The following is a 27927-nucleotide window of genomic DNA, read 5'->3' as shown; positions in this document are numbered from 1 at the left end:
GTACCTTTAGTAAATCTAACTGTGGCAAATACAAGAAGTAAGTCTTGCGCCTCCTCCATGGGGAAATTAATATGTCTGTATTTTGACATAATTTATTGAAGGTTTGGGGGTTCTTGTCTTCTGGCTTCTGTGTGTTATCTAGATGTAACATCTGTCACCTAGCTACTGTGGTGTTCTATAGGCTTCTTATGGCAAAGTGATTCCTATATAACATCACATTTGTGTTTTTCAGTTCTTCTACTGAAGAATTGAGTGGGATGGGGAGGGAGGGCCATCTGTGAAATTGCATCCAATGTAACCAGATTATTTCTTTTTGTAAGCCTTTTAGTGTAAATAAATCTCATTGCATCATGGCGGCAGACTCCATGGAAATTGATGATGCCTTGTATAGGTAAGACATTGTTCTTGACTTTTCAGCAAGACTTAGGTTTACATGCAGCAATGTGAAAGACAAGGCTTGAAAACAGTGTCTACTGCCAGTTAGGTAAAGATGTACTTGTGTACAATCTGTACTTGTGCTGCTGTGTCCCTCCTATTGTAAGGCAAAACCCCAAAGCGTTCGCAAGTGAAGTAGAACCCAGTTCTTGCAAAGTTAGCAGTGAGAACTGGTTGAATTGAAGATGCAGTCATCTTTCTGTAAAACTGTTCCTTTATTGGTCTCATAACAGGTGTTTTCTGGCCATTATTAGTATTTGACCAGTGAAAAGCATAGGTAAATACTATGAAGTTTTACAAAGTTCCAATAGTTCAATAATGTGTGCTTTTTGGAAGACAGGAATAATACTTCTATTTGTAATGATTTTCTTTCTGCCTTTAACTTGTTTCCCCTTTGACAGACTAGATATTCCTCCCTTTGACAGACTAGATATTCCTCTCTTTCTTGTTCCTCACCTTCTTTCGCTACCTTATTTTCGCCTTCCTTTTTGACATTATGTAATTTATCTCCTTCATAATTTCATTTATTCTTCAGTCTTTGCTATACTTCTCTGTCCTCATGAGCATCATCAGTATCTCTGTTATCCTCCAGGCTACAGGGTGTTGGGTTTTGGGTTTTTTGGGGTAGATTAAAAAAAAAGAATTATTTTTTTATTACTAGTTTTGTTTTGTTTTGTTAGCTGGGAGTGGCTTGAGATCACTTGCCATGGCAATAGTTCAGAGAGCCTGTACTGGAACAAATGGTATCCCTGGAAAACGGTGGTGGGATTAAAAATTTTTTTAATGTCTTAAAAAAAAAAAAAAATTAAAAAAACTCCAACTGTATGCTGACCAAATGAGGCTTCTTCTTATTTAGCACAATGCTTCCTGTGTTGCATGTGTCATTTTACTTTTTGGCACTAGTCTTATGAAAGTCATACTTTTCCTTGGTGGGAAAGGTGGCATTTAGAAAGCTTTAAGTTTGATTATATAGTCGGAAACTAAGAGTCTTGCAGAGCTCAGGGTCTGACTACAAAAGCTGCTGCACCCTCTGGTTTGAAGATTTCTGATAACAAAGAAATTCTTTGGCTTGCTTGTGTCTTCAATAGTTAATTCCAAAAACCTACTACCCTGAATAAGTTTTACACTGCTTTAAAAGTAAAAGTTATTTCTCTTCTCTAAAACCTGACACTGAAAAGGTCTGTACTAAATGCAGAAAATACTATTTGAATTGTGAGTGCAAATACTACATTTGATACACATTTATTTCCTAAACCAGCATGCAGTTCAGATACACACATGTTATGTCCTCAGTTGCCTGTTGAATGGAGGGCTGCTAGACAGAACTGTGCACGTGTCACTAGTGACACATGCTCATCTGCAGGACTTGGTATTGCAGATTAGAAACTGATTGGGATGATGGAATAACTGAAAATATTTGAACTTTTTTCGAAATTACTGGGGATTCTTGACTTGCTTTCATATGCTCTTGACTTTATTGTTATCTTGTTTTGATCTGAATTTATCTTTGCTGTAGTCGCCAGAGGTATGTTCTTGGAGACACGGCAATGCAGAAGATGGCTCAGTCTCATGTATTCCTGAGTGGTATAGGTGGTCTTGGTGTGGAGATTGGTAAGTTAGGTAACATTTGTTTAAGCAGACACAAGTGTATGTAAACGTACTAACCCAGAATACTTGTAAAGCTTATTTTAGAGTAATAAGCATGTCTGCAGTATCTGAGTGAATTTTTATGTGCATGATATGTGTGAGTAACATTGCAGATGCAGGAAAGCTCCTGGACTTTTCTCTAGTAAGCTTTTTACTGAAACAAAATTTCAAAATTTAGTTTAAAATGTGCTTCCAGGAGCCATATCGCTTTACCCAAAATCTTGTGTCTGGGGTGAAGGTTGAGGGTGGATAATCCAAGTTATTCCTTTAAGCATCAGTATCAATGAATGTAATACAGGAACAGCTATAGGCCGAATTATCCCCATATAGGAAATGGGGGCGTGAGTGGTAGGAGAACAGGTACAATTTAGTGAAAAATGCATAACTGCCCTGGTGCAAGAGACTCCTTAACAATTTCCCTTAGTCTTTTTATGAGCAAGACTTGTCTTGGCTGGTTCTTACCTGGGCTATTACCCTTTCAGTTGGCTTTAATGGTACTCTGTACCAGATGCCAGAACAGAGTCATGGGGCTTTGCAGTTTATTGTCATCAGTGCCTCTGTAATCACGCTTGTGGGATGAACAGCTGACAAATGACAAATGTAGAGAGCCTTTTTAACCTTGCTCATGTTACTCTGCTTTCAGTGGTGCTGTAGAATGCTTGAGCCAAATGTAAAAGAGAACAAACCCTTAAGCTGTGAAGTTCTTAGCAATGACATAGTGTTGTATGTCCACCCACATAACTGTTCACTTACAGCTTTGCAAGAAATGTGCAACAGTCCCTCTATCTTTTTTGTTTTTTTCAGCCAAAAATATAACTCTGGCTGGGGTAAAGGTATGTAAAACAGTTCTGTTGTTGGGTATTCTTGGGTGAGCAGGAGAAAAAGGGACAACACTACTAGCTACCTAATCTTAAGTTTCTGAAATTGTCTTTCAGTAGAAAGATTGCAAAACATTTGAGGACCTGGGGGCGAAAACTTCTAATAATCTAGATGTTCTAGTGGTATGGTTTGAGTCTCGCGTTAATGTCTGCTGCACTCCGAAATACCTTATGTAATATTTCAGCCAGCTGCTGATCAGACATTGAATCCTTTTGTACAAAGTGGCCTCTCCTAAACGGAATGGTATAAACTCAAAAGCCAAACTATTCAAAATATGTTATCCTATTCTGCCATCCATTAGAATCCTTTTGTGTAGACATTAGAATGGTTGGATGTTTTAATCCAACAACTGCTTTTGTGCTGCTGGGATTAATTTTATTAGAGACAAGCCTTTTAAAACTCTTTCAATCAAAAAAAACTTGTTTATAATTTTGGGAGTCCATTAATTTACAGATCACAATTGCCCCTCAATCACAGTGTGGCAAAAATCAACCTAGGTATTTAAATGCTCTCATCACTGCAAGCTAGGAGGAAAATGCTTAATGAAACACATATTGCAGATGTGTTTCTGTCTCAAACAGTAAGAGTGTTCTTGGAAAAGAGGTTGGAGGAGCTTGTTCTTACACGTGGTATGACTAAATCTTCTGCAGTGCTAGTCCTCCAGCATTTTACGTGGGGTTTAATCCATCCTTTTGGGTGCTGTGAGCATGTACACTTCTTCCAGTAAATGCTTTTTGCTGAACTTTCTTAGGCTCTTACCATTCATGACACCAAGCAGTGCACGAAATGGGATTTGGGGATCAACTTCTTCATCCATGAAGATGACATTACCAGTCAAAGGAACAGGTTGGTGAAGCCTTTGGAGTGAGGGAGGACTGAACTTGAGTAGGAGTAACCGTTTCATCAGCAGCAAAAATAACAGTTCATTGTCCAAGAGCTGCTAATACATATTAAATACTTGTTAAACCCTTTCTCTGGAGTTAACTGGCTTTTAGTACAGTGCCCAGGTAGGTATTAGCGGAAGTCTAGATTGGGACTGGAGTTCTTCCCGAGTCAAACATCTCACTTCCTGCAGTTGGGAGCTTGTAATGTAAATTTAATAGTGGGGGCCAGGGGGAATTTCTTCCTTGGGCTTTCTCGGACACCTGTGCAAGACTAGACAACAGCCATGACACCAGACCATCAGTGAGTGCTGTTGTATATTGGGCAGAGCTGTTTTCCTCAGAGCTGCTAGGAATTTAAGTGTGAATAAATGAGTTGGTGATTGTTGCCGGGAGACTTCCTGAGGGACTCTTTTAGGTCATGTGTGGTATGAAATTCTGTATTGAAAATACAATTCTGTAGATGTGTAAGAAACTTGAAAGTTGATGTTCTTTCAGGGCTGAGGCCACACTTCATCGTGTAGCAGAACTCAATCCATATGTCTGTGTAGCAGCTTCAACTGTGCCACTAGATGAAACCACAAATCTGTCTTTTCTAAAGCAGTACCAGGTATGTCACTCTTAAAGTATTTGTATATGGTATTTTGCTCAGAGCAAACAACTTGAATTTCTTTAGATGAGTAAATAAAATAAAAACAAACTTTAAAGTACATTTTGAGATGATGTAGAAAGAAGTAGGTCTTGTATTTGGACTAATTAAGTGGTTGTGCTTAGTTTTTTCAATGCTGAAACAGTGGTTTTGTGTTACTAGCACTTTCTTACTACACTTACTATGGAATTTACAATGACAATAAATATCTAAGTGAGATTGCCATATAATTTTTTTTGTTTGTGTTGAAGTGAAACTGACTTTTTTTTTTTTAGCTACATAGCACAGATGTTCTACATACATTTTGTGTGCTGTATTCCAGGCAGTAGAAATTTAGGCTATATAATTAGAAAGATCATTTATGTGTGTACGTATCTAATGAAACGTAAGCTCCTCTGTGGTGGAATGAGGATGTTTTCAGTTGTTCCCTCAGCTGTCTCCTGCCTGTGTGCATGGCTCAGTCCGAGTTGGGAACTTCTACTGTGTGGCTATGGGTTATACCCAAGATCACCAAGTTTCTGAATGTCCCAGCTATAATAAGCCATGTATAACTGAATAGGACAAAGTGCATATGCTTTGTAACCCAATACTATCCTAAACTTTAAAAGAATGCTTGCATGAATTGTGTATCTGCAATTTGATGTGCACCAGTACTTGAAGCTTGTTCAGACTTCTTGGTACACACTGATGAGTATCATTTGTGTTTGTTTTGCTAACTTTAATCTTAAAAATCAATGTCTACATTTTCTTTGAGATTATCCATAACTATTTTCATAAGTATTCTAATTAGGTTTTGAGTTTCACAGCTGCAGTAAAAAAAGAAGAGTGAGAATTTGCTACTCCTGCTCTTACTCATCTTGTTTCCAAGAACTTGTGGAGCAGTAACCCATGTGTTCTAATGTGTAATGGGAAAACTGACTCAAGACGGCTTCCTTTGTTATGTGTGGGGGAAAGGAATCAGGACACACGAGTAACTTACTGTTAGTACTACTTTCTCCATAGCCTGAAAATGTTGATTGCTTTTGGTGTCTTAGATTTATTTCTGTTCTTGTTCATAGTGTGTCATATTGACTGAAGTAAGTTTGTTGCTGCAGAAGAAGATTAATGACTTCTGTCATGCTCAGCAGCCACCTATTAAGGTAATAGAAAAAATTAAACGCATGAATAATCTATACAGTGAGCATTCTGGACCTCCAACATGTTATATCCAGAAATGGAGAAAGCTGGTTATGAGGTATATAGTTGTATGCAGATAGCATGTTGATGGAGCAGTATGAGTTTTGGGAGTATGATGCTGCCACTCTGTACATGTATCTGGTGTTACCTGGATACCAACCCAGAGAATGACAGCTTGGTTCTTGAGGAGAGAGGAAAAAAAAAAAGTTCTGTTAAAGAAATAGTTCTCTCTGTTAACTCATAACTGTGCTGAAAGAACATGCTGAGACCGAATGTAACAGTAGTAGAAATGGCAATATTTCGCTGCGTATTGGTGTGATTCTTGTTCTTTGTGCAGGTGTCCTGAAATACTCATGCAGGTTCAAAGTCTGTCATGAATGCTGTACTATATAGTCAGTGGCCTGGGAGCACATGACAGGTTTCCACTGTAGGAGATAAATCTGCTATCCTTGAGCAAGGCTGAATGTGAGAATTTATTCCTTTGGCCTATGCTGTTTTAGGGATGCTCATGATTTTTACTTTCTGTTGTAGTTCATCAGTGCAGATATATATGGAATATGTTCACGTTTGTTTTGTGACTTTGGTGATGAATTTGAAGTGCTGGATACAACGGGAGAGGAGCCAAAGGAGATCTTCATTTCAAATATAACGCAAGTAAGGGATAGAAGTCATTGTGCTGCTTTCATTTTTTTGAATAATGACTTGTTATAGGCTGTGTGACCTGCATTTCACTTCAGCAGCTTGCTAAGCAGTTGAAAATTGGCAGTATAATAGAGGCAGAGTTACTTTGTTCTTGTGTCTGGATCAAAAACAGTGATAACATGCTAACACTGTAGAGCATACTGATGCCTCCTGGTCATTACTTACAATGTAACATCACGATATTGAGGTTTTTTTGTTTTTGTTTTTGTTTTCAGTGAAAGCAAAAGAAATTAGGACATTTAGAGAGAAGAGGACATAGCCTTGGTGTGGGAATAGGTTAAGTCTTCTAAGGAGGCCCTGAAATAGGCATGAAAATAGCCCTTTTTAATGAGAAAATAGAGCACATATAGGGGAGGACTACTGGAATAATCAAGGGGATTGAGAGCCTGTTTTGAAAAGAAATTTAAGGGTTTGTTTTAACCTACCAAAGCAGAGGTGATGAGAAGAGGATATTATTGCTAATACTTCCAGTGCAGAATGTTAGAGAGCGTGCCCATTTGATCTTGTATTACTGTTTTATAAATGGAAATTATTTTAGCTCCTCCCAACTCTGGAGGTCCAGACTATAACCTCACTCATCCCGTAGCAAGTCTTTTGTCATATCTCCAGTCTAGATGTAATAATAACCAAACTAGAAGGGGTTGTTTAGCAAGTTGGGTTTGATCTGAATTAAAGCTTACGATATGATGATTTGGGTAGACTGTTCTTTGGTATCTTTAAAAGGGAATGGATGACTTGATTGTTCTCATTAATTACATAAAGAGTACGCAGTTATGTTTCGTAGCTTGTGCTGATTACCTGCCAAGTCAAGGAATTAATATATATCTGTGTATATATGTACTGCGATACATCAGCTGATACTTGAGTTTAGTTGTATCTTGCTTCTACTCTCTGAAGTGTAAAATTGACCAGAATTGCAACTCAATACCAAAACCACCATCAAGTGGATGTTCTTTCTAGTCCTGTGGAGAGGGTCGAGGTGGCGTTCTGTCCCCAAATCGGAGGAGAATTTTCTCTGCTCAACTCATTTGCCATTCTCCATGCCACAGAGAATGTAGTCCACTGTAATTAACTTTTATGATACTTAACTGAAATCTTTGTAATATTGAGAGCTCAGGAAGGGATGGCAGGAGACTTTATAGGCCAGGCTTGCTTGCAGATTCACTATGCTACAGCCTGGGCTGCACCACAAGGTTTTGATGAGCTGTCCTCAGACTGCAGAGGGGTCTCTGTGTACATGGGAGGTTGGCATGGCATCCTGTAACAGGATCGGATGTCCGAGATTCCTGCAAGTGTAAGCTTGTTTGTTTGTGATCCACCCGAGGCTGTGGCTTTCCTGTATTTAAGGATGCCCAGCTTTGTAAGCGTCTTACCTTTCAAGAATGAGTTTCGTGTGTCCTTTTTAAGGACATCAGACGGAAAGGAAGCATGGAGTATTAAGGACCATTCACAAGACTTTATTTCTTAATGTCTGTGAAAATTTCTTTGTATGTATAGTCTATTTTTTGTTTGGAAAAAGGAGGAAAAAATTGATACTACTTCAGAAGAGAACAATGAATTTGACTGCTAAGAAATAACTTAGTTTGCTAACATGCTGAGGACTGTAAAAGGTAAAAATGAGAAAGTCTGTGTTAGGAAAACACTGGTAAACTGAAAATAACAGGACTGAAAAAGTTATCATAGGTAACTCCTTTGTTATGGCAGAACTGAGGTGCTTAAAGTATTAGAGGCTGCAGTTGCAATAGGCAGAAAGGTATGTGTCTACGATAAAGTGTGACTCCGTTACACAAGACACTTTCCTCCTTGCTAACTTTGCCATTTTCACTTTCAGTCAAATCCTGGTATTGTCACTTGCCTTGAAAATCATCCACACAGGCTTGAAACAGGACAGTTCTTAACCTTTCGCGAAGTTAATGGAATGTCATGCTTAAATGGATCCACACACCAAATAACAGGTAAACTTGCTCACTCATTTGCAAAGTATTTATAGTTCTGGCCTGTTTTAGCTCACTGTTGTGTTAGTTACTGTAGCCAGAGGAGTGCTGGGTTGTGCAGACCTCCAGTGAGGTTGCACAAAAAAATTACTTTCTGGTGCAAAGGTCTTCCTAGTGTTGTCTTGACTCCATTTCGATTTAGTAAAGTCTTGCCAAACTCATCTTGCTGCTTAAGGAGCAGTGGAAACTCTCAGCTAAGTGAAAACTAGTTAGCAGCCTCCGAGGTTACTGCCATTAGTTTGCTGAGAAACTGTTCTGTTTTTTGGAGGGTCCTGTAATGCCTGTGCTTCTCTCATCGTTTTGTACTAAATTAATACCACTTTGTGTGTCACTGTTTGCCTTGTAGTTTTTTGGATGACAATTTAAGCGTACAGGGATGCATTGACATCACTGTTTCTAAGCATGCTTATGAAGTGATTCTCATGATTTATGTTTACACTGCTTTGATCTGCATCATGCATCTCTCAAGGCATATTACTTTGTTCCTTTTGGATACTGGGGAATTGCCCAATTCCCAGATCTGAATGCCTTTGTGTGGAGCAGAAAAGAGAGTGGGTGGGTGGGGGTTGTTTGTTTTTAACTGTTTTGTGGTCTGAGACAAAACCCCTTGAAACACGTGGTTGAGTCTGTTTTCCCTGGACCCTTTTGTTCTGCTAGTGCTGATGCTGTGTTCAGTTCCTCCCTCTTAATCGTGGCCTAGCTTTTGTTTTCAGTTTTCCATGAATTAACAATTTTTGTGTCGTCTTGCTTTATCTGAATGATGCTTCTCTCATAAGAGGAATGGAATGATGTGACTGCCCGTTTTGACTGCCTGATGTTTTAGTCATGGGGCTGAAATCCTACTCTGAGCAGTATACTCGGCACTGCTGTGCACAGTCTCAATAAAACTGAGTGATTTCATTTTTGTTACAGAGCTGTGGTCATCAGAATTCTTGGTAAATCTGCTGCCACTTTAAAAAGCTTATTTCATTAACAGATCATGTGAAACTAATACTTTAGCCCAGAAACAGGCAGAGAGGGACAATGGTGTTTGTTAGGAGGATCATCTGTGTTTATGCTTTCAAAGCAAGGTTGCACACTACAAAATCACAGCATAAAAAGCGTTGGCAAAACCCCACTTTATTGTATAGAAAATTGTAGTATCCAATGACACCTTTACTTATCAGTCACTGTTTATTCTCTTCTTTTTTCAGTGGTATCACCTTATTCCTTCAGCATTGGTGATACGTCAGATATGGAGCCTTACTTACATGGAGGCATAGCTGTCCAAGTGAAGACGCCCAAGACATTTTACTTTGTAAGTGTGTGCATAACATAACCAGGTTCTTGAGTGTTAAAGGTCTGAGCACTGGAAGCAGAGTTCAGCAGATACACGATTTGGTTACCTGCAATTTGGGTTTACCCTAATTTTATTGGATGAGAATAGTGATACTGATTTACTAAACCATAGATAATAGGAAATGCTTTCTCTACACTGCCAGTGTAGAGAAAAAAAAAAAAAAGTATGGGCAGCCTATCCCTGTACTGCTGGGGACTCCATGAAGGTCTATGAATATATGGTTTCTTAGCAGCCTTCTGAGAAGAAGAGACAGTGGGATGAGTTTGTGTAAAGAGGGATTGCAAGGCTGCATGGTGCTGTGTGCCTTTTTGGGCCTACAGAAAGTAGATCCTGACTGCCCTCAAACATTATTCTAGAAGGTTGAGAGCAAGGACCAGCTGCTTCTGATAGGAGAATGCACAGCTCAGTATCTTGTCTCTGTGAAGCAGTAGCTTCCTGTTCTTCCTGAGTGGGGACATTCTACAAGCAAACAGCCAGTTTCCTATGAAATCTCTGATAGCCGACCTCAGAGCAGTTTAAGAGAAGGGTCTTGCCACTAGGATGTGAAACATCTCTCTGACCATTTTTGATTGACAAAACTTGCAGTAGATGATTATTTTATGCATCTTTTGTGGCATTAATAATGGAGAAAGTAATAGCAATGCTAGTATGAAAGGGTATTTGGTTCTTAGTCTCTCCAGGAAGAGTATTGTTTTGTCAGGTAGCAGTGACTTGTCCTTAAGTGGGTGTGTTGTTATCATGAATTCTATTTTTCCAGGAACGGTTGGAGAAGCAGATAACAAATCCGTTATGCCTTGTTGCGGATTTTAGCAAGCCTGAGGTAATTAGCATATGGAGATTTTGGCATAAGTGCTTTAATGTTAAAACTACATGGAATGTAATCTGCAGCTTTATATGTAAAACAATGTAATTTCTAACTCCATTCTGTAGTAGTTAAATATGAGTTTACAGTGTGAAATAAGAGGGAGGTATCAGTTTGTGTGGTCACACAGAATATACACGTTATGGCTTAGATCACCATAGAGGCAATTATATTGTAAATGCATAGCTCAGCCACCTCTGCTGTTTAAAATCTCAGGTTTTGGTAAGTCTTTAATTCCTGGGAGTATAAATTTTGCAAGTGACACGATGATTTTTCCTGTATTTAATGATGTTTGGTTGATAAAAATCACACTGGCATCAAAGCTGGAATAATCAGAAAAAAAGTGATCAAAGATTGGTTGGAAACTGGAGTTAACAGTGTAAGAATAATTTTTTTTTTCATTGAAAAAGTGATTCAGAGGTATTTTTAAAATCTGACAGGATGCTAGCAGTATTTGCCTCAACACAGTTTTAGTTAAGTATTATGGACATGCAAGGCATGTAAATCTTGGGCTCATTAAAATCTTAAACTAAAAAATGTCAATCTAATGATTTTTTTTGTTTGTTTGATAATGTAAGGTCTAACTTGCGTGTTCAGATTTTCTACATTTGACCCTTAATGCTGGGCTTTGGTATTGATCTTCGGCAAAATGCAATGCATTCTAATGTCCAGTTAAAAGAAGATTACCGCAGTTTCCAATTTCAGCACTAAATCCTTTTTGGGACTCTTTATTTGGGCTTAGTTGAAGTGAGTGCTGAATGTGTGCGAAGGGTATTGCATTACTATTGAGTAATACTTTATAATCCCAGTTTGTAAAAACATTAGTGTAAATTCACTTTAATGCTATTTAAAAACTTTTTTGGAGTGATGCAGTTAAGAGACAAGGAAGTGAAATGATAACAGAAGAGTTCAAATAGTTGCTTTTGTTTCTGTCAGTTTTCTTGAGTTTGTAACTGATAAACAGCTATTGTCGTCTTAACAGGCACCTTTGCAGATCCATGTTGCCATGCTTGCCTTGAACCACTTCCAGGAGAACTTTGGTAGAGGACCAAACATCGGGTAATGCAGCAGTCCTGTGTTTCCTAAGCCTTGAATCAGACAGATCTCTCCTTTTATTGTAGTTACTGGCTTGATGTGCAGCAGGGTACCTTGTCTGTCTAGTACTTAATGGATGACATAGAAATGAAAAGTTCAAATCTAGGTGAAAAATGTTACCTAATGCATGTCTGGGTTTGTAACAGGGCTTTCATAATATAGCAATGGCACTTCCTGGGCCCAGGTAGATAGAAAATTCTTCTGGAGGAGGTCCTTCTCTGTTCCAGTTTTTTCACAGTGTGGTGTTAATATGGAAAAGCTGTTTCAGTGATCCCTTAATTATCCTGTGGCTTATAGATTTAAAAAAAAAAAAAAAAAACCCAAAACCCTGAAAGATTTGTTTTTCATTTTCAGTATTTTTTTTAAGCTGTATTTCTTGATGTGCATAATTTTGAGTTAAACGAGGCAAAACTACTCACAAAGTATAAATCTTAAGACTGGACTTGCACATGGGCTTCTCCACTGAGACCCCTGTTCTTGAGCTAACCGTAACATTTAAAAGTGTATCTTTAATGCTCACTGTTAAAGCTAATATAAATTTCCAAACTCTTCCTACTGTTTCCAGTGCTTTTTTCTCTGTTGATTGTGCTTCTAGAGGGACTCTGGAGTATTTAAGTGATCATTATTGTTTCTACCCTGGTGTCTAGATGCCTTCAAGATGCCGAGGAAATGCTGAAAATAGCCATGTCTATAAGTGAAACACTGGAAAACAAAGTGAGTAAGGAATCCTTGTCATTATGAGTCATTTTTTATGCACTTACTTACTTTCCTAAAAGCCATGCTTTAGTTGTTGGTCCTTGTTCTGGTCTTTGTATCCATCTTTAGATGGATTGGCTGGCTTTCTGAAGGCCACGAAAGGAAACGGACTGGTGTTTCAGCATGGGTTCAACCAAACATTCACCTGACATGAAGGTTGAATCCTGTGGCTACGTGAATCCAGTTTTTAGATAAATGCATATCTAAGTACAGGGTATACAGAGGATCTGTCTTGGCTGGAAACCATTTTGCTAGTCAGAGTGAAATAATTTGTCTGTCTTTTACTTGAAGAACAATAATCTATGAAACTGTCAAGCGCTGACTTGCTCCACTGACAGGATGAATCTGCTGTTGTTATGTCTTTTTTTCAGCCTCAGGTGAATGGAGATGTAGTGAAATGGCTGTCTAGGACTGCTCAGGGATTTCTAGCCCCTCTGGCTGCAGCAGTGGGTGGTGTTGCTAGCCAGGAAGTCTTGAAAGCAGTAACAGGAAAATTTTCTCCATTGCAGCAGTGGGTAAGGCTGTCTGGTTTTGTATCTTTATTTTGACAGTGATGTTACAAATGTATGGTTGTGTGTAAATGCTGTATGATCAAGATAGCCTGAACAACTTCTACAAGGAGGGGGGAAGACTTGAGACTGAATTTAGGAAAAAATATAGTATTTTTATGTGTACAATAAAAGTGCAGCCAGTTTTAGTTAAAATTTTCGTATTTGGGGTTCAGACATCACATTCTTTTTTCCGCCAAGCAAGGAGAGCATTGGCCTGTCAGTGCATGGCTGCAAAGGTGTGATACAGTCCAGATGCCAGCTTAGGCTACTGTACAAGAGCACAAGAGCAGTGCTTTCAGACTCTCAGGATAAGTGTCAGAATAAAGTTAGATTTAAAAACTTTACAGCCTACTTTGCGGGGGGAAACATGCCTGTCAGAAGTCAAAAGCTTGCAGCTCAAGTTTCAGTGAGCTTTCTTTCCCCTCTGTGTCCAGGTACTTTTTCCTGTCCACTAAAATTGTGAAGTGAACTGTAGGAAACTGAATGCTGTATAGTCTTCCACTGACAATAAAAACTTAGTGCTTCCACATTTCTAGACTATGTTGTACATAGGAAATATTTACTTTGTTTTTTAACCAAAAATAACATGAATGCTTTTCATTTTTTTGTGTGGGTTTTTTTTTTTTTTTTTTACAGCTATATATAGACATGTTAGACATTGTAACACCTCTAGAAAAGATGGGCTCTGAAGAATTTCTGCCACGGTAAATATAATTACAATCTGCTGTTTTATGTACTGCTCACATCTGAGTCTCAAGCAGGCACAGAAGATGTCTTTTTGCAAAGTTATTTCAGTGCCATTTGGTGGAGGGACAGGTTTGGGGTTGAGGATATGTGTCCTGTTCGAGCATGGGAGGAATAGGAACTATGGGGGACTCAGTCTGATTTTCTTAATTCATGTCAAAGTGCAGTTTGGCATCTATGATACTACCATGATAAATGGCAATTTACTAGTCTTGTATTTTTGTCCCCTATGCCTGCAAAGGGGTGATAGGTATGATGCCTTAAGGGCTTGTATTGGAGACTGTCTGTGCCAGAAGCTGCATGATTTGAATGTTTTCTTGGTGAGTATGAGTGACACTGTTACACTTTGTGCTAATGCTTTGTCAATATAGCTAACGTTCACTGTCTTCAAAATAATGAGAGCAACCCTGATGCTGTGTGCCACTGCAGAATAAATGGTCCAAAATTGTAATGGGACTTGTCTATTATACTTGTCTTCATGGTTTTCACTTATGTTTCTGACTCTAAAAATGTCCTTTTCTTTAGGTTGGCTGTGGAGCGATAGGTTGTGAAATGCTAAAAAACTTCGCACTTCTTGGTGTCGGTACTGGGCAAGACAAAGGATTGGTAAGTCACCTGTTAACCTCACTTTCCTTCTTAAAAAGTAATGTGACATGGAATAATTAAATAATTAGACTACTTAAAAATGTTGAAAGTCTGAGCCTTATTTCAAGTTGATCTCTGTGCAGAGGATGAAACGACCTCAGCATAGAGTGGAAGTAGTGTGCCATTAGAAGCAGAACATATTTGGAGCAGTCTTGCTGTATTTTGATTTTAAAACAAAACTTAATCAGTCAGTATAGGCAGAGCTGTTAGCCACAGTGCATGCCAACATGAGTGCTTTGTTTTGACAAGTTTCTGTAGAGATTTCATCAAGACTGTTGCTCAGTGCTACACTTAAATTGTAACTTCAGCTGTTGCTTTTGCCCCTTCTGACTTAGGTTACAATTACAGATCCAGACTTGATAGAGAAATCCAACCTTAACAGGCAGTTTCTTTTTCGACCTCATCACATACAGGTAGGCTTTCTTGTTCAAAAACCTTTCTCAACTATTGTTCTGTTTCCCTGTTCTGTGTCCCCACCAAGAGTGAATATATGTCATTCTGTCCAGAAAAGACTTAGACTGTAATGAAATACAGTGTCTTTTAAAATAATACCTAGAACTACGTTGGCATCCCACTTATCACTAGTGTCAGTTGAGTAAAATTGACTGGTCTGATCTTCATTTGTACTGGTGTCTTGACTAATGAAATCTCTCGAACTGGAGACTCAGATGAGGAATGCTGTGTTGCATCAGAAGCTGTCATGGGTTAATATGCCAGAAATGCTTAACTATACCATTGAATTTGGGGGAGAATAAAATGAAACAACAAAAAATAGACAGCACTGACAGAAGTGTTCTAAATAGAAGAACTACTGCTAATGGAACTTGACCAAAGTTGCTATCTTCTGACTTAATTCAGTCTTCATTAAGCTGGTAAACAGCTTGGCAAAAAAACGTGCATTCAGTAAATGCGTGATACAGAAACTGGTGATTCGTTAGAAGCAGAGTGCATATTCCTGTACTTGCAAACACAGCACAAAATAAAAAATGTGGCTCAGATCTTGACAGCAATGGGGGAAAAGGATTCCCCTGCCGAAAACCCAGCAGCTGAATTTTCTGCCTCCTGTTTATGTCTAGTAAATCTGGGAACAGATTGCATTTTGGATGGATAGATAAATGGAAGGTGAACTCTGCAAGCTTTCAGAAGCCACACTGTCTTGAGTTCCACTGTTCTAAGTGCTGATCCCTAGATAATTGAATGTATTATGGCTAGAAGTGCCAGGTAGGTTAAGAACTCCATTTCAGTTTAGCTTCTGAAATTGGCTTTGTGTGGAATGCCTTGCAGCAATGTGATTATTCACAGGTGTTTGATGTCTGTGCTGCATAGACATAGTCACAATAACTAATGGGTTTATCCTCTGACAGTCATGAACTGCTCCTTTCTTATGACATTTTGGGAGCATGAGAGGCAGTACGTGGCATCAGTTTCAGTTACTTGATACACTTCTGCTGCACCATTTAAGCACTTTCACCTTGTGGTCTCTGATGCATCACTTTAGCTTTATTTTTACTTTTATTTAGTAAGATATTTATTAGTGAGGGAGGTATATGATTAAACAATTTCCTGTGTTTTGCATACTAACATTTCTGCAGTGAATTGTTGTCTGATCAGCAAATGAAGTTGATAATTCTGTGTCTCAGATGTTCTTTATCTGAGTATTGTTGAGACATACATGTATGTGTTCATACTTTCAGAAACCTAAAAGCTATACTGCAGCAGAAGCAACTCTGAACATTAATCCTTACTTAAAGATTGATTCATATATTAATAAAGTTTGTCCGGCCACTGAGAACACTTACAGTGATGAATTCTACACCAAGCAAGATGTGATTGTGACTGCTTTGGACAATGTTGAGGCAAGGAGATACATTGATAGGTAGGTTGTGGAAAGGAAGCAAGGGCTGCTTTTCACCTTCTCATGTGAACTCTGCTTTTCTATTCTTAATCTTCCTGATCTGCAACTGCTTATAAGATCTGATAGCAAATTGCTCAGATTTATCTTGCGCCTTTATAGGGATGCTGGCTGCAGGGAGGAAGGGGGTTATACTCATGGTGGAAGCCAACTCTGCTATTATGTGGCTTCCACTGTTCCCATGGCAGAGACCTTGGAGTGAGTTCTTGGAAATGAATAGCTGTCAGGGTCTGATGATGGAGAGAATACTGTGGCAGTCTTAAGGTTGAATTATTTATGCATAAGAATATGTATTTAAATTTATAAGTAGGGATGTTTACATTTGAAAAGAATTACTAATGCTCCTAATCCAGGTAGGCTCAGATTTACGGTATCCTGATGTAATTTAAAAGAGCTCCTCTTATTTAATCTATTCTTTTCCTGAGTGGTGTAAGCTTTCCACTCTTCTGAAAGTGCCTAGAGTCAATTCTGGTTACACTCCGGTAATGTCTGCAAGGCAAGAGTGTAGTGATTGTGCTGTATTCTGATAGTCTGTGTCTTTCCATGTCAGTCGTTCCGTAGCAAACCTGCGTCCTCTTATAGACTCTGGAACTATGGGAACGAAAGGACACACGGAGGTTATTGTGCCCCATCTGACTGAATCCTATAATAGTCACGTAAGTGTTTTAAGACCATCATTTACCTTCTGTAGCTGATCCCATAATGCCCTCAGATTCTTTAATCGTTTATGTATCTGTCTAAAATAAGAGGCCTGTTTGAGTTGCTGAGGATCATACTATTAGGAAATAATTACTTCCTTGGTTTCCAAAGAAAAGCTCACAGGAAGTAAAATTTGAGCAGACTGGAGATATCATGTCTGCTACGTAGCTGATGATTACACATAGGCCAATAATTAAAAGCAACTACTGTATGAATCATGAAACACAAGCTTTGGTAAAAGTCCTAATTCTGAAGCATTTCCAAGGAACTGACTTTTTTTTCCCTGAACCGTCCCTTCTAAATAAGAATCTAATCCCACAATAGCATGGCAAACTGGTTTTGTAATTGAGGGTTTCTTTCTTAGAACTACTTTCTGCCTGCACATTCTGTTCTTGGTGAATATCGCTTCTGCAGGCAGGTACAAGAAACACAAGCCTCTGTAAGTAGGAGTTAGTCAGCCAGTTTCTACAAACATACATAACAGTTCTGTTTGAATGGGGAAGGGGGAAATGAACCTTCAAATGCTTTCAGTAACTCTCTGTTTCAGTTCTTGTGAAACAGCCTTTACAAGGTAGAAATTCACTGGTTGAGAACACCAGTGGACACACAGACAGGAATTTGAGCATCCTAGTGGTCTTGCTAGGGTCCACAAAGAAAGATAACTTTCTGGCCTTGAGTGAAAGGGCGTATCTCATGTTGAGAGTGTATGTGAATGCAAACTGCATATCTTGGAAAAGCTGGCTGGCAGTTTCTTCTTTTGGTTGTGTTTCAGAGTTCAGTTTTGCTTTCCAATGTTGCCTTTAGACTGTTGCTCATAAACAGGAAGTGACATGTTAGTGTTCCTAACACAAATTTTGTTCTAAGCATAAATAAGCCACCTTGTATTTCATAACAGTGGAGTTTTAAACTTTTATAGTCTAGAAATTCTTGGTCCTATTATTGGCAATAAACTTTAATAACCCTGCATTTACATGCAACTCTCCTTAATTACAGCGGGATCCACCAGAAGAAGAAATACCTTTTTGCACTTTGAAGTCTTTCCCAGCTGCCATTGAGCATACGATACAGTGGGCAAGAGATAAGGTAAGGGAATAAGCTTACTGACATTCAGCATAACTTAATGTGTATTTGGAAAGGTGGGGGATCTGATATACTTCCTGCAAAATGCCATATTTATTCTTTTTATTTTCTAGTTTGAAAGTTCATTTTCTCACAAGCCTTCATTGTTTAACAAATTCTGGCAAACCTATCCATCTGCTGAAGAAGTTTTACAGGTAGGGGAATGTTGCCAGGGTAAAATACAGGGTTTAAACTAATGCCTTATGGATTTTGTTTCTATTTAAGTTCAGAGATTTGGGTTATTTTCTGACTTTATTCAGAAAACCTGAAGACTTATTTGGCCAAGTCATTAGTTGATCTTTCATGGGAACAGTATTTCTGGTGTGTCTCATGATTAAGAGCTAGAGTCTCATGCATGGGCTGCTTCTCTAGCTCATGTGTGCTCTGTACGTGATGTAGAAATATCAGAAATACTGAGGCACTGCTAGTGAGTGTATAGGAGATGTCACACTGATGTGCAACCAGCTGGGAAAAATGAAGGGAAGACTTAGTTTCAAGTGAATTCAACTATGTAATAAATTAGACTCAATTGCTTAATATCTTATCTTGCGAGTCTATAATGACCTATGATCTGTAGTGCTGGGTGGAAATAAATCAAGTAGATCGCAGCACCTGGGGAGAAACCCAGTGGAGAGGATCTTATAAAGGATAGTACTTCACAAGTGAAAGTGATCCTCTGTTTCCTTTTGCCTATAACTTACTAAAAAGATACCTACTTTTTGACTGGATTGAGAGGAATCTTTTCTGTTTTAATATTTTCATATTTCCTTCTCTATCTAGAGAATAAAATCAGGGGAGAGCTTAGAAGGCTGTTTTCATGTTATTAAAACACTCAGTAGAAGACCCCGAAGCTGGACTCAATGTGTGGAACTAGCAAGAGTAAAATTTGAGAAGTATTTTAGCCATAAGGTAGGTTAAGACCTGGAAATGAGGTGACACTAGGACTGATAAGAATTTCAGAAAACTTGGTAGCCCTAATAACTAGGTCTCCGAGTCTTTGCACTCACTTCCATGTCTTCATAAATAACGAACTGTACTTGAAACTTAAAAATACTGCATCCCTTCCTCTTTCTACTTTTTGTAGTGCTTTTAAGTCTGGTTTATTAACTCACTCCTAGTGGCCCTGTTCAGTAGTCTCCATGTGGTTTTCATGGCATTTTTCCAGTTGACTAGGTATTGTGTTTTTCCAGAGCAGCAGGATTATCAGATGTCTTTTACTAAAGGACAGTGGCTCTTTGTTTCTCCCACTAAAATTTTATGACTGAACTCACCTTCATATTCTTGACTTTCTCAAAGATGTCACAGGATGGTTGGCTGAAATAAGAGCCAGTCATTCTGAGAATCTGGTCCACACTGTTGCTTAAAGTGTGTGTGTGTAATTATCTAGGAAAGATGTGGTCATGATGTTGTGTATTAATAAACATATCTGTGCATATGGAGGCCCTGGTGGTAGTTGTCACATTGAGAAAACATTGCATTCCCAATTGCGAATTGGTATGCAAGAATCCTGAAGTGACAACAGGGTGCAGGAATGCTTTGCTTGTTGGATTAAGTGTCTTGCTTGGACTTTGGAGAGATGAGGTGACATTGTCATTTGTGTCCTGTGAATGAATGGGCAAGTCACTGGGCAGTAGTATTTGTGTCTTTAAGCTCTTCATCTTGACACAGGCATCTTGGAATTTCTTAACTCTTTAAATCACTTCAAGTAAGTATTGGAGTGTCTTAAAAGCTGTATCAAGATTTCACATTATTGCTAAAAAGAAGGCTTGATTTAGTGTGGTCTTGTCAATCTGCCTATGACAAATTACTAAAGCTACTCTGGCTTTTCTTCTAGGCTCTTCAGCTCCTTCATTCATTTCCCCTTGATACACGGTTAAAAGACGGAAGTAAGTACAAATGCCCCTTTGTGCCTGTTGTGAATTCATGGCGTATGTCATGCGTTGCTATTCCTGATTCCTTAGTATTTCATCTTAACTCTGTCTTCTTACCAGGTTTGTTTTGGCAATCACCAAAGAGGCCACCTTTCCCAGTGAAGTTTGAATTTAATGATCCTTTGTAAGTATGGTACTTCCACTGATGTGTTTTGTAGCATCCTATAGAACTCACCCTACAGCAGAAAGTGCAAGGCAATGGCTTTGTAGCATGAGCAGTTGGCCTGGTACTTGGTAGGTACTAGTGCGTAGTCGTACACTGTGGCGGATTCGGTGAGCTGTCTCATACTTCCACTGCAGGCAATTTAACTTTCACTGACGTGGGATTGGAGGGTGCTGTGGGAATTTCTGACAACATCTAATGTGAATTTGCTTAGACCAACCCATTTCATGTATCGTGTGACTACAGAATTACTGAGTTGTTGCTGTAGTACCCCCCTGCCCATGTCGGCCTACCTCACGAAATAGAGGGTGTGCCAAATTAAATTGACTACCTAAAATGACCTCGTGGAGGGACCCCTTTTCTTCTTCATCACAATTTGGGTCTGATCTAGATGTCTTGGGAATTACAAATAATTTAAAAAATTGATGTGGTTGAAGGATTGAAAAGCCTTTATCTGCTGCATATCTCTAGCTGCACTGAGAAACTGTCCAGATTGCCATTTTTAGTTTGGGTGAAAACTGAGATCATGGCAAATATCAAAGTATATATTTTTTTATTGTCATATTGGTGTCATGTGAGCATTTGAGTTGTTTTCTTGACTGCAGAGGTTAAAGAAATACGGCTTTCATTAGATAACTCTTCATTTATCAAAGTTTGCTTAGTTTTGAGGAGGACTTCTGTGTCCTTCAAAATCTGTCATCTGTTTTGTACTGCGTGCACGGAAGGGTGGAAATTCTGTTTCTCTGTGTGTGTTTTCAAGACCTCTTTGAACATGATTGTAAACCTTTGGGCAACTGAAGTAAAAACCCAACCAAACAAAAATAATTATCTTCCCCTTTTCTTCAGGCACTATGGTTTCATTGTGAGCGCAGCAAAACTCTTCGCAACAGTCTACTGTGTTCCTTTCACAGAAAAGGTAATCCATACTGCAACAGTGTTCCCATTGCATAATTTGGATGTACATGTTCAGTTTTGGCCTAATGGCCAGTTGTCAATTCTTCCCAAGAACTGATTAAAGTAATTCTTAAAGTAATCTATCTTTCAGCACTGGCTGTTCAGCAACTGCTTAACATTTAGTCTTAAATCCCTAACCTGGAGAAGTGAGTAGTGTATTAGGTATTTTCAGTAAGCACTGAACTTGGGAATTCGTATTTTGATGGACCTATTTCCTGTGCAATATAATAACCAAACTGAAAGAAGACCCTTTTAAGGCATTTTTTTAATTGTCTTAGCTATGGTCTGGGAGTTCTATATTTTCACTACTCACAGCCTTTGTTTTGCTTACCCTTTGTTTTTCTTGTTACCCTTTTTCTTTTCTAATTGGATCTTTCTGTAAGTGATGTTTACACTTCAGTTCTGTTCAGTTTTCAAGTGCTAAGCACTTCATGCCACTCTGGTTCACTGTGGCAACTGAAATGTCATTTGGTGTTTCAATTATGATGTTTCACTAAAGCATCATTGTATATTTGTGGGATTTTGTGGTTTTGCTATTCTTTGAAATGCTACTGGATATACAGTCTTTTTGTGGGGACCTTTTGAGTTGATGTTTCCATTGTTCAAAACTACAACAGGATTTGTCAGAGGAGATTATTTTGAAGATTATTTCAGCTATGAAGGTACCAGAGTTCAGACCTTCAAACAAAGTAAGTGATATCCACAACCAATGTCCCACATCTCAAACTACTTCTTGCATTGATGCTGATGAGAAATAAACACAAATTAAAATGTGTTTTGGGGAAACAAGAATGTAGTATAGAGGACTGTTTTAACTTGGTATAGCTAAGGTATCCATGTACCAGATGCTAAATGCAAGGTGTGGGGGTTTTTTTGCTGTTTGCAAATGCTTTGTTGTAGCATAATTTTCCGTGCATGACTGTGATTGTAAGTTTGCAAGCTTTTTTAAAGTTTATAGGAGTCTATACTATTTTATTAAAAGTAGTAAAATTTTACTCGTAAGCAACTTCAAAGCAATCCAAGACTAGTGCCAATTTGTTGTTTCTTTCTAGGTAATATAAAGGAATTGTCATTACTTTTATGTTTATTTTTGAAGTGTTAACTTCAGAACAGCTTAAGCGTTATTGTGCAGTGGCTAGCATTTGTCATCATTGAAAACCAGCAGATTCCAGGATGTTTCCATATTTTCTTGCCCAGTGTTAACATTTGTCTCGTGAATGCTTGCCTTGAGACAAAACCAATACTTTGACTCGGAATCACAGAATGGTTGAGGTTGGAAGGGACCTCTGGAGACCACCCTAGTCTAATCCCTTGCTCAAGCAGGGGCAGCTAGAGAAGGTCATCAAGGGCTGTGTCCCATCAGGTTTTGAGTATCTCCGAGGGTGGAGACTCTACAGCCTCTCTCTGCTACCTGTGCTACTGTTCAAACACTCTCACGGTTTTGGTTGGATTTTTTGTTTTTTTCTTTCAAGTATTTTCTTATGTTTCTTACGGAATTTTATATGCTTCAAGTTGTGCCCCCACACCCCCTTGTCTTGTCACTGGGCACAGTGGAAAGAGTCTGGCTCTGCCTTCTATACTTTTCCCCCATCAGATATTTAGAGACACTGATGAGATCCCACTGACCCTTCTCTTCTCCAGGCTGAAGTGTCCCAGCTCTCTCAGCTGCTTCTTGTATGAGAGATGCTCCAGTCCTTTAATGATCTTTGTGGCCCTTGGCTGGACTTGCTCCAGTAAGTCTATGTCTCTCTTGAACTTGGGAGGACTGTAGGGAAGACAGGAAATCTAGTACATTTCACACTTGTGCTGTACAAAGTTCATGTATTTTATTACTCAAGCACTGCACACACTTGCAGGTTGTACAGACTGATGAAACTGCAAGAAAACCAGATCATATTCCAGTCAGCAGCGAGGATGAAAGAAATGCTATTTTCCAGCTGGAGAAGTCTATACTATCCAATGAAGCTCTGGAAAGTGAGTAGTGCAAACAAACTAGCTTCATAGTTTAGTAACATCTTGCAATTGCACTGCCAGTAGTATGACATTCAGGTCTTGGGATAAAGCAGTTCTGTAATTCTGTGAGAAGCAGATAGCTGATATCTAAAGCTTTCTGCAGTGCCATGCAGGTAACTGCCCTTATTGCTTGATGTTACCTTGTGCTTCTGTATTTCTGAGATTCCTGCAAGTTGTAGGGTTCTCTGTTATACTTGCATGTAAGTACAACACTGATGATGGCGAGCAGGCAGCAGGGAATTGAACCCTAAGGAGGGAAAGGGTGCTGGCTAGACCCAGATGGACCAAAAGTGATTCTGGTATGAGAAGGTTGAGAGTTACTGCTTACAGGAATCAATATGAAATTACCCTAGGTTGTGAAGACTGTTAGAGCATCTTGGCCAGCACTGAGCCAGCAGATCAGTTCAAAACAAAACACATTGCTGGAAAGATTATTCCTGCAATTGCAACAGCTACTGCTTCAGCATCTTCTAGATATGTTAAAATGAGGATGCTCGAATCTCATTTTTGTGCCTGGCCACATGAAGAGGTCATTGGACAACAACTACATGCATGTATTTTTAGCATGTGAACACAGGGGAGCAAGATGAGCTTAGCTCTAACCCATCCCATGGAGTGTCAGTCCTAACCCCTCTCTCCCATGCTGGTGAGTCCATAGTGAAATGATTGCAGATAAACAAAGCTTATAGAGGCAATTCTCACAGGATCAAGCTGTAGTGAGGTGGGGTGTATAAGAAACATCCACAGGACTGTCCAAAATATATTCTTGGTGTTGCAAGGAAAATAAAATTATGGAGCTCTTGATAATTTCTTTTATTACTCACTTTTAACAGCTGGTACTGATAGGGGCATTTCTGCTTCTAGCATGGGAAAGCAAGTTGTAAGTAAGGCACCAAGCTCAAGAATGTGACATTTTTAATTTGCTAAGGTTCTAGTTCTCTATAACTTATGTTTAGGACATCTTCAGTTTTCTAATAATAATTTTTGCTCTTTTAAATTTTTTTTCATGAGCAGATGACTTGCAAATGAAGCCCATCTCCTTTGAAAAAGATGATGATAGTAATGGGCATATAGATTTCATAACAGCAGCATCAAACCTGAGAGCCAAGATGTACAACATTGAGCCAGCAGATCGGTTCAAAACAAAGCGCATTGCTGGAAAGATTATTCCTGCAATTGCGACAGCTACTGCTGCAGTATCAGGGCTGGTGAGTATGCTTCTTAAAATGCTTAAGATGCATATTTCTTTCTCTTACTGTTCCTTGCCTAAAACCACTGTTGTCTGGATATTGATTAACACTACCCTGGCAGAGCCTCTTTAAAGAAATAGGTTTATTTCAAACTTAATAATCATTTTTTCTCGTGCACCAGTACAAAAGGTCGTGCTCGGTTCTAGATGTGGTAAGCTCTTTGTGCTTTTATTTATGATTTGCTGACCAGAAAGAGGAGTTGGAGATCAGGATTTTGGTTTGTTTTCTGCAATTAATACTAACTGCCATCAGAGTGCCACTCCCAAGAGTGCAAAGGATCTGCTCTGTAGTTGTTAACATCTACGCACCTAAACAGAACTGCATACTTTGTGGAGGTGTCTTGAATTAAACAATTTTGGAAGAGTCCTACATTCAGGAACACTTTTGACCATTTTAAATATTTCCTTTAGTAAAAACAGAATTTATTTCTGTGGCATATTGTGTTGCATATTCCAGATGTGATTTACTCTACTGATTGGACAAAGGCTGATCTCATTAACAACTTACTCTGTAGTTGCTGGCCTCGTAACTGAACTAGTGTTGGTAACACAGTACCTAAAACCTGTGTTTGGGCTCATGGAAGTATGGGATTCCTATTTACTGCAGGTTGCGCTGGAACTCATTAAAGTTGTGGGTGGCTACCCAGCTGATGCATACAAGAACTGTTTTCTGAACCTAGCCATTCCCATAATGGTCTTTACAGAAACTGCTGAAGTGAGAAGAACGGAAATCAGGTAGGAAGGACAATGGCAGAGGGGTGGTATTTGGAAACCTGGTAATTGATGATTAGAACTTGGTGAACCATTACAAGAATGTGAAGTTTGTACAGTTATTAAATCCAGTTAACCAGATTAAGGCATTACGTGCTCGCATAGCAGAACTATGATGGAACCACAGTTCACGGTCATACTCCAGTTAAATGTTACAGATATTCAAGCTTATTTTTCTGTTGTACTTTAAGCTTGGAAGATCATGAATCACTTGGTACTTGCTATCAAACTCTATTATCCGTTTACTACGTACTGCTAAAAATGTGAGTGATATTCTTAGTACTGCCAAGGGTGTCCCATAAAGCATTGCTCAAGAACTTCCTGTTTGGAAAATGCAGCATATACTCTTCTGTCCTAATTTTAAAAATAGTGGTTTTAAGGGCTTATTTTGGTTTTCAGTGAAAGCTGTTGCTAGTGAGGCTTTAAAAATCTAGATGAGTTAGATGTGTGGTGTGGTTATTAATAAACATCCCGTCTGCACAGACTGCATACACTTCTGCATTTTAGTCAATGCAAGAGCTATTTTTCGGTAGGTCGGAAAACTCAGTAAGTTCATTGCCAGATACGATGTTTACTTAGAGTCCTTACTATGTCTTGTGCTTGGCCAGGTCAAAGGGATGGAGACATGGCAGTGGAGAGGGAAGAGATTTTTGCTTTAGATAAAACAACAAGTCACTAGAAGACATAGCAGTTTTTCAATACATGTTTAAAGGAAGTGCCTGAGTTCAGATTGAAAAGTAACAAACAACCCATCTCTCTTTAAAACAGAAATGGGCTATCATTTACAATCTGGGACAGGTGGACAATTTATGGGAAAGAGGATTTTACTCTGTTGGACTTCATAAATGCTGTCAGGGTAAGTTACCTACTGTACTGGGTTAATATAAGATGAGAGGAAAGCGTTTTCTTGGTTTGGGTGTGGGGGTTGGGGGGGGGGGGGTGTTTGTTTTCATTTTTCTTTGATTGAGTTATTGTTTAAGCCAGAGTAATTCTAGAGAGAATTAAGGTCAATAGGAGTGTTTCTAAGTAAATATGTCCAAGCCTATTTTCAAATTCGTTGTTAATTTGATTGGCTCAAATGTATCTTAATAAAACTTCTGTCAATGTCCGTGCATTAGCAAGCTTTCTGGTTGGGATCCTATGGTTTCAAATAATTAGTTGTAGTATTAGCAGTAGTAGTACCTGTTGGCTTGTGCAGCTGTCCTAGTCCTTTAATAAGTTTTAATTTGTGAATTCCAGGAGAAATATGGAATTGAACCAACTATGGTTGTACAGGGAGTCAAAATGCTGTATGTTCCTGTGATGCCAGGTCATGTTAAAAGATTAAAGCTGACGTAAGTATAACTGGAAAATGGGTTGAGGGATGCAAGTGCATGTACAAATTATGTTCACTGGTTGCATCATAAGGACATGTGTCTGACGGCAGTGTTTTCTCTCAAAGTGGTTGCTAGTCATTAATATTTGGGAAAGAAAAAAGGTAATTTCTTCCTTTTGTTAAAAAAAAAAAGGGGGGGGGAAAAAAAAGCTAATTAACTTCTGTGGTGAGGACAGGAGACTTGCAAAATGCTGCTCTAGCAGATGAATGCCAGAATGAGAAACCCAAAGAAGTCTGACAGTAAGGTTTTGGGGTTTCTTGGGAAAGAATGGTTCAAGCAGAACAAGACTAATTGAACCTTTTTAAATTGGCTTAAAACTAATGGTGAGATTTATCAACTTAGCTCTGAAAGAATGAGAACATTTATTTGGGAAGGAGTTAGTGTATTGGTTGCTGATGGAGATTTCTGGAAGTCTCTTCAGTTCATAGTAATCCCTTGAGATTCTTTCTCACTTTAGCCCTTTCAAAAATGAAGACATTCACAAGGCTTTGCAGTGCCGCTCACTGGCAGGAAATTGGGGTGTAACAAACTGCAAGTTTGGGAGGGTGTGAGGGCAGGGCATTGGTTTTTGACTGACAGGCCTTTGCAAAGTAACAGCCAGATCTCACGCAGGTTTGGTTCTACTTTATATGTTGGCTGAACTTCTTTAGCTCAAAATTTGTTCCTCACAGCTCCTATGAAGTGTACGCTGGTCAGTGCTCACAGGCTTTGCTAGACCAAGTAGATGCATTGATCAGTGTAGTTTCAAAGGTCTGCCAGTAGGTGACGTCAGGCAAAGTAGTATATGGTATGGGCAAGCTACTTCAAACTTGCAGGGAGAGAAGAGCCTCTGAGTTGGTGTGCCTTTAGTTGGTGCGCCTTTAGTTGGTGCACACTTCAGAGCGCCTGGCTTACTAAGATGTGAATCTACAGCCACAGAAAGCCAACTTTGCCCGGCGCCTGAGTAGGATGCCGAAGAGGAATTACATCAGTGAGGAATCCCATCCGAAACTGGCCATTTTCTCTTCTCTTTTGTACTGAGCACTTGTCAGTGAACAATGTAATAGCTCACTAATGGGCTAAGTCTGTCAAGAAAATGGAATACCATTTTTGTGTCAAAATTAAAAGGCATCTCATTCTCCATTTTAATCTGGTTTCTGGTATGTTCAGCTTCATTTCTGGCAATGAAATTCATCTTAGTCTGCCCCTGAACTCCCACTGCCAGTCCTCCTTGTGGTATGTTAACAAACTGTCCTTCATTTCCTTGTAGGATGCAAAAGCTTGTGAAACCATCAGCTGATAAGAAGTATGTGGATTTGACAGTATCATTTGCTCCAGAGACTGATGGAGAGGAAGACTTGCCAGGGCCGCCAGTGAGATACTACTTTGTTCAGGAAAACAATTGA

At 39.0% G+C, this 27927-nt stretch overlaps 1 protein-coding gene across 1 annotated transcript; it reads left to right on the top strand.

Annotated features, from left to right (window-relative positions):
• Nucleotides 1–350: 350 nt before the first annotated feature.
• On the top strand, nucleotides 351–27927 carry UBA6 (ubiquitin like modifier activating enzyme 6; the record flags this gene model as incomplete). Its single annotated transcript, XM_081998822.1, has 32 exons — nucleotides 351–391; nucleotides 1952–2046; nucleotides 2887–2915; nucleotides 3713–3807; nucleotides 4341–4452; nucleotides 5550–5630; nucleotides 6199–6321; nucleotides 8201–8324; nucleotides 9557–9660; nucleotides 10460–10522; nucleotides 11547–11623; nucleotides 12307–12373; nucleotides 12787–12930; nucleotides 13603–13670; nucleotides 13952–14030; nucleotides 14236–14316; nucleotides 14691–14768; nucleotides 16050–16231; nucleotides 16818–16923; nucleotides 17960–18049; nucleotides 18160–18240; nucleotides 18866–18994; nucleotides 19920–19971; nucleotides 20077–20140; nucleotides 21026–21095; nucleotides 21751–21822; nucleotides 22990–23107; nucleotides 24161–24354; nucleotides 25003–25130; nucleotides 25935–26022; nucleotides 26406–26500; nucleotides 27792–27927. The coding sequence occupies 32 exons, from the start codon at nucleotides 351–353 to the stop codon at nucleotides 27925–27927; spliced, it is 3066 nt and encodes a 1021-aa protein (XP_081854948.1).

Source organism: Phaethon aethereus (genome assembly GCF_964289735.1).
Source record: "Phaethon aethereus genome assembly, chromosome: 4".
Taxonomy (NCBI): Eukaryota; Metazoa; Chordata; class Aves; order Phaethontiformes; family Phaethontidae; genus Phaethon; species Phaethon aethereus.
The sequence above is the reverse complement of the archived record's forward strand: the minus strand, read 5'-3'. Positions and strand labels throughout refer to the sequence as shown.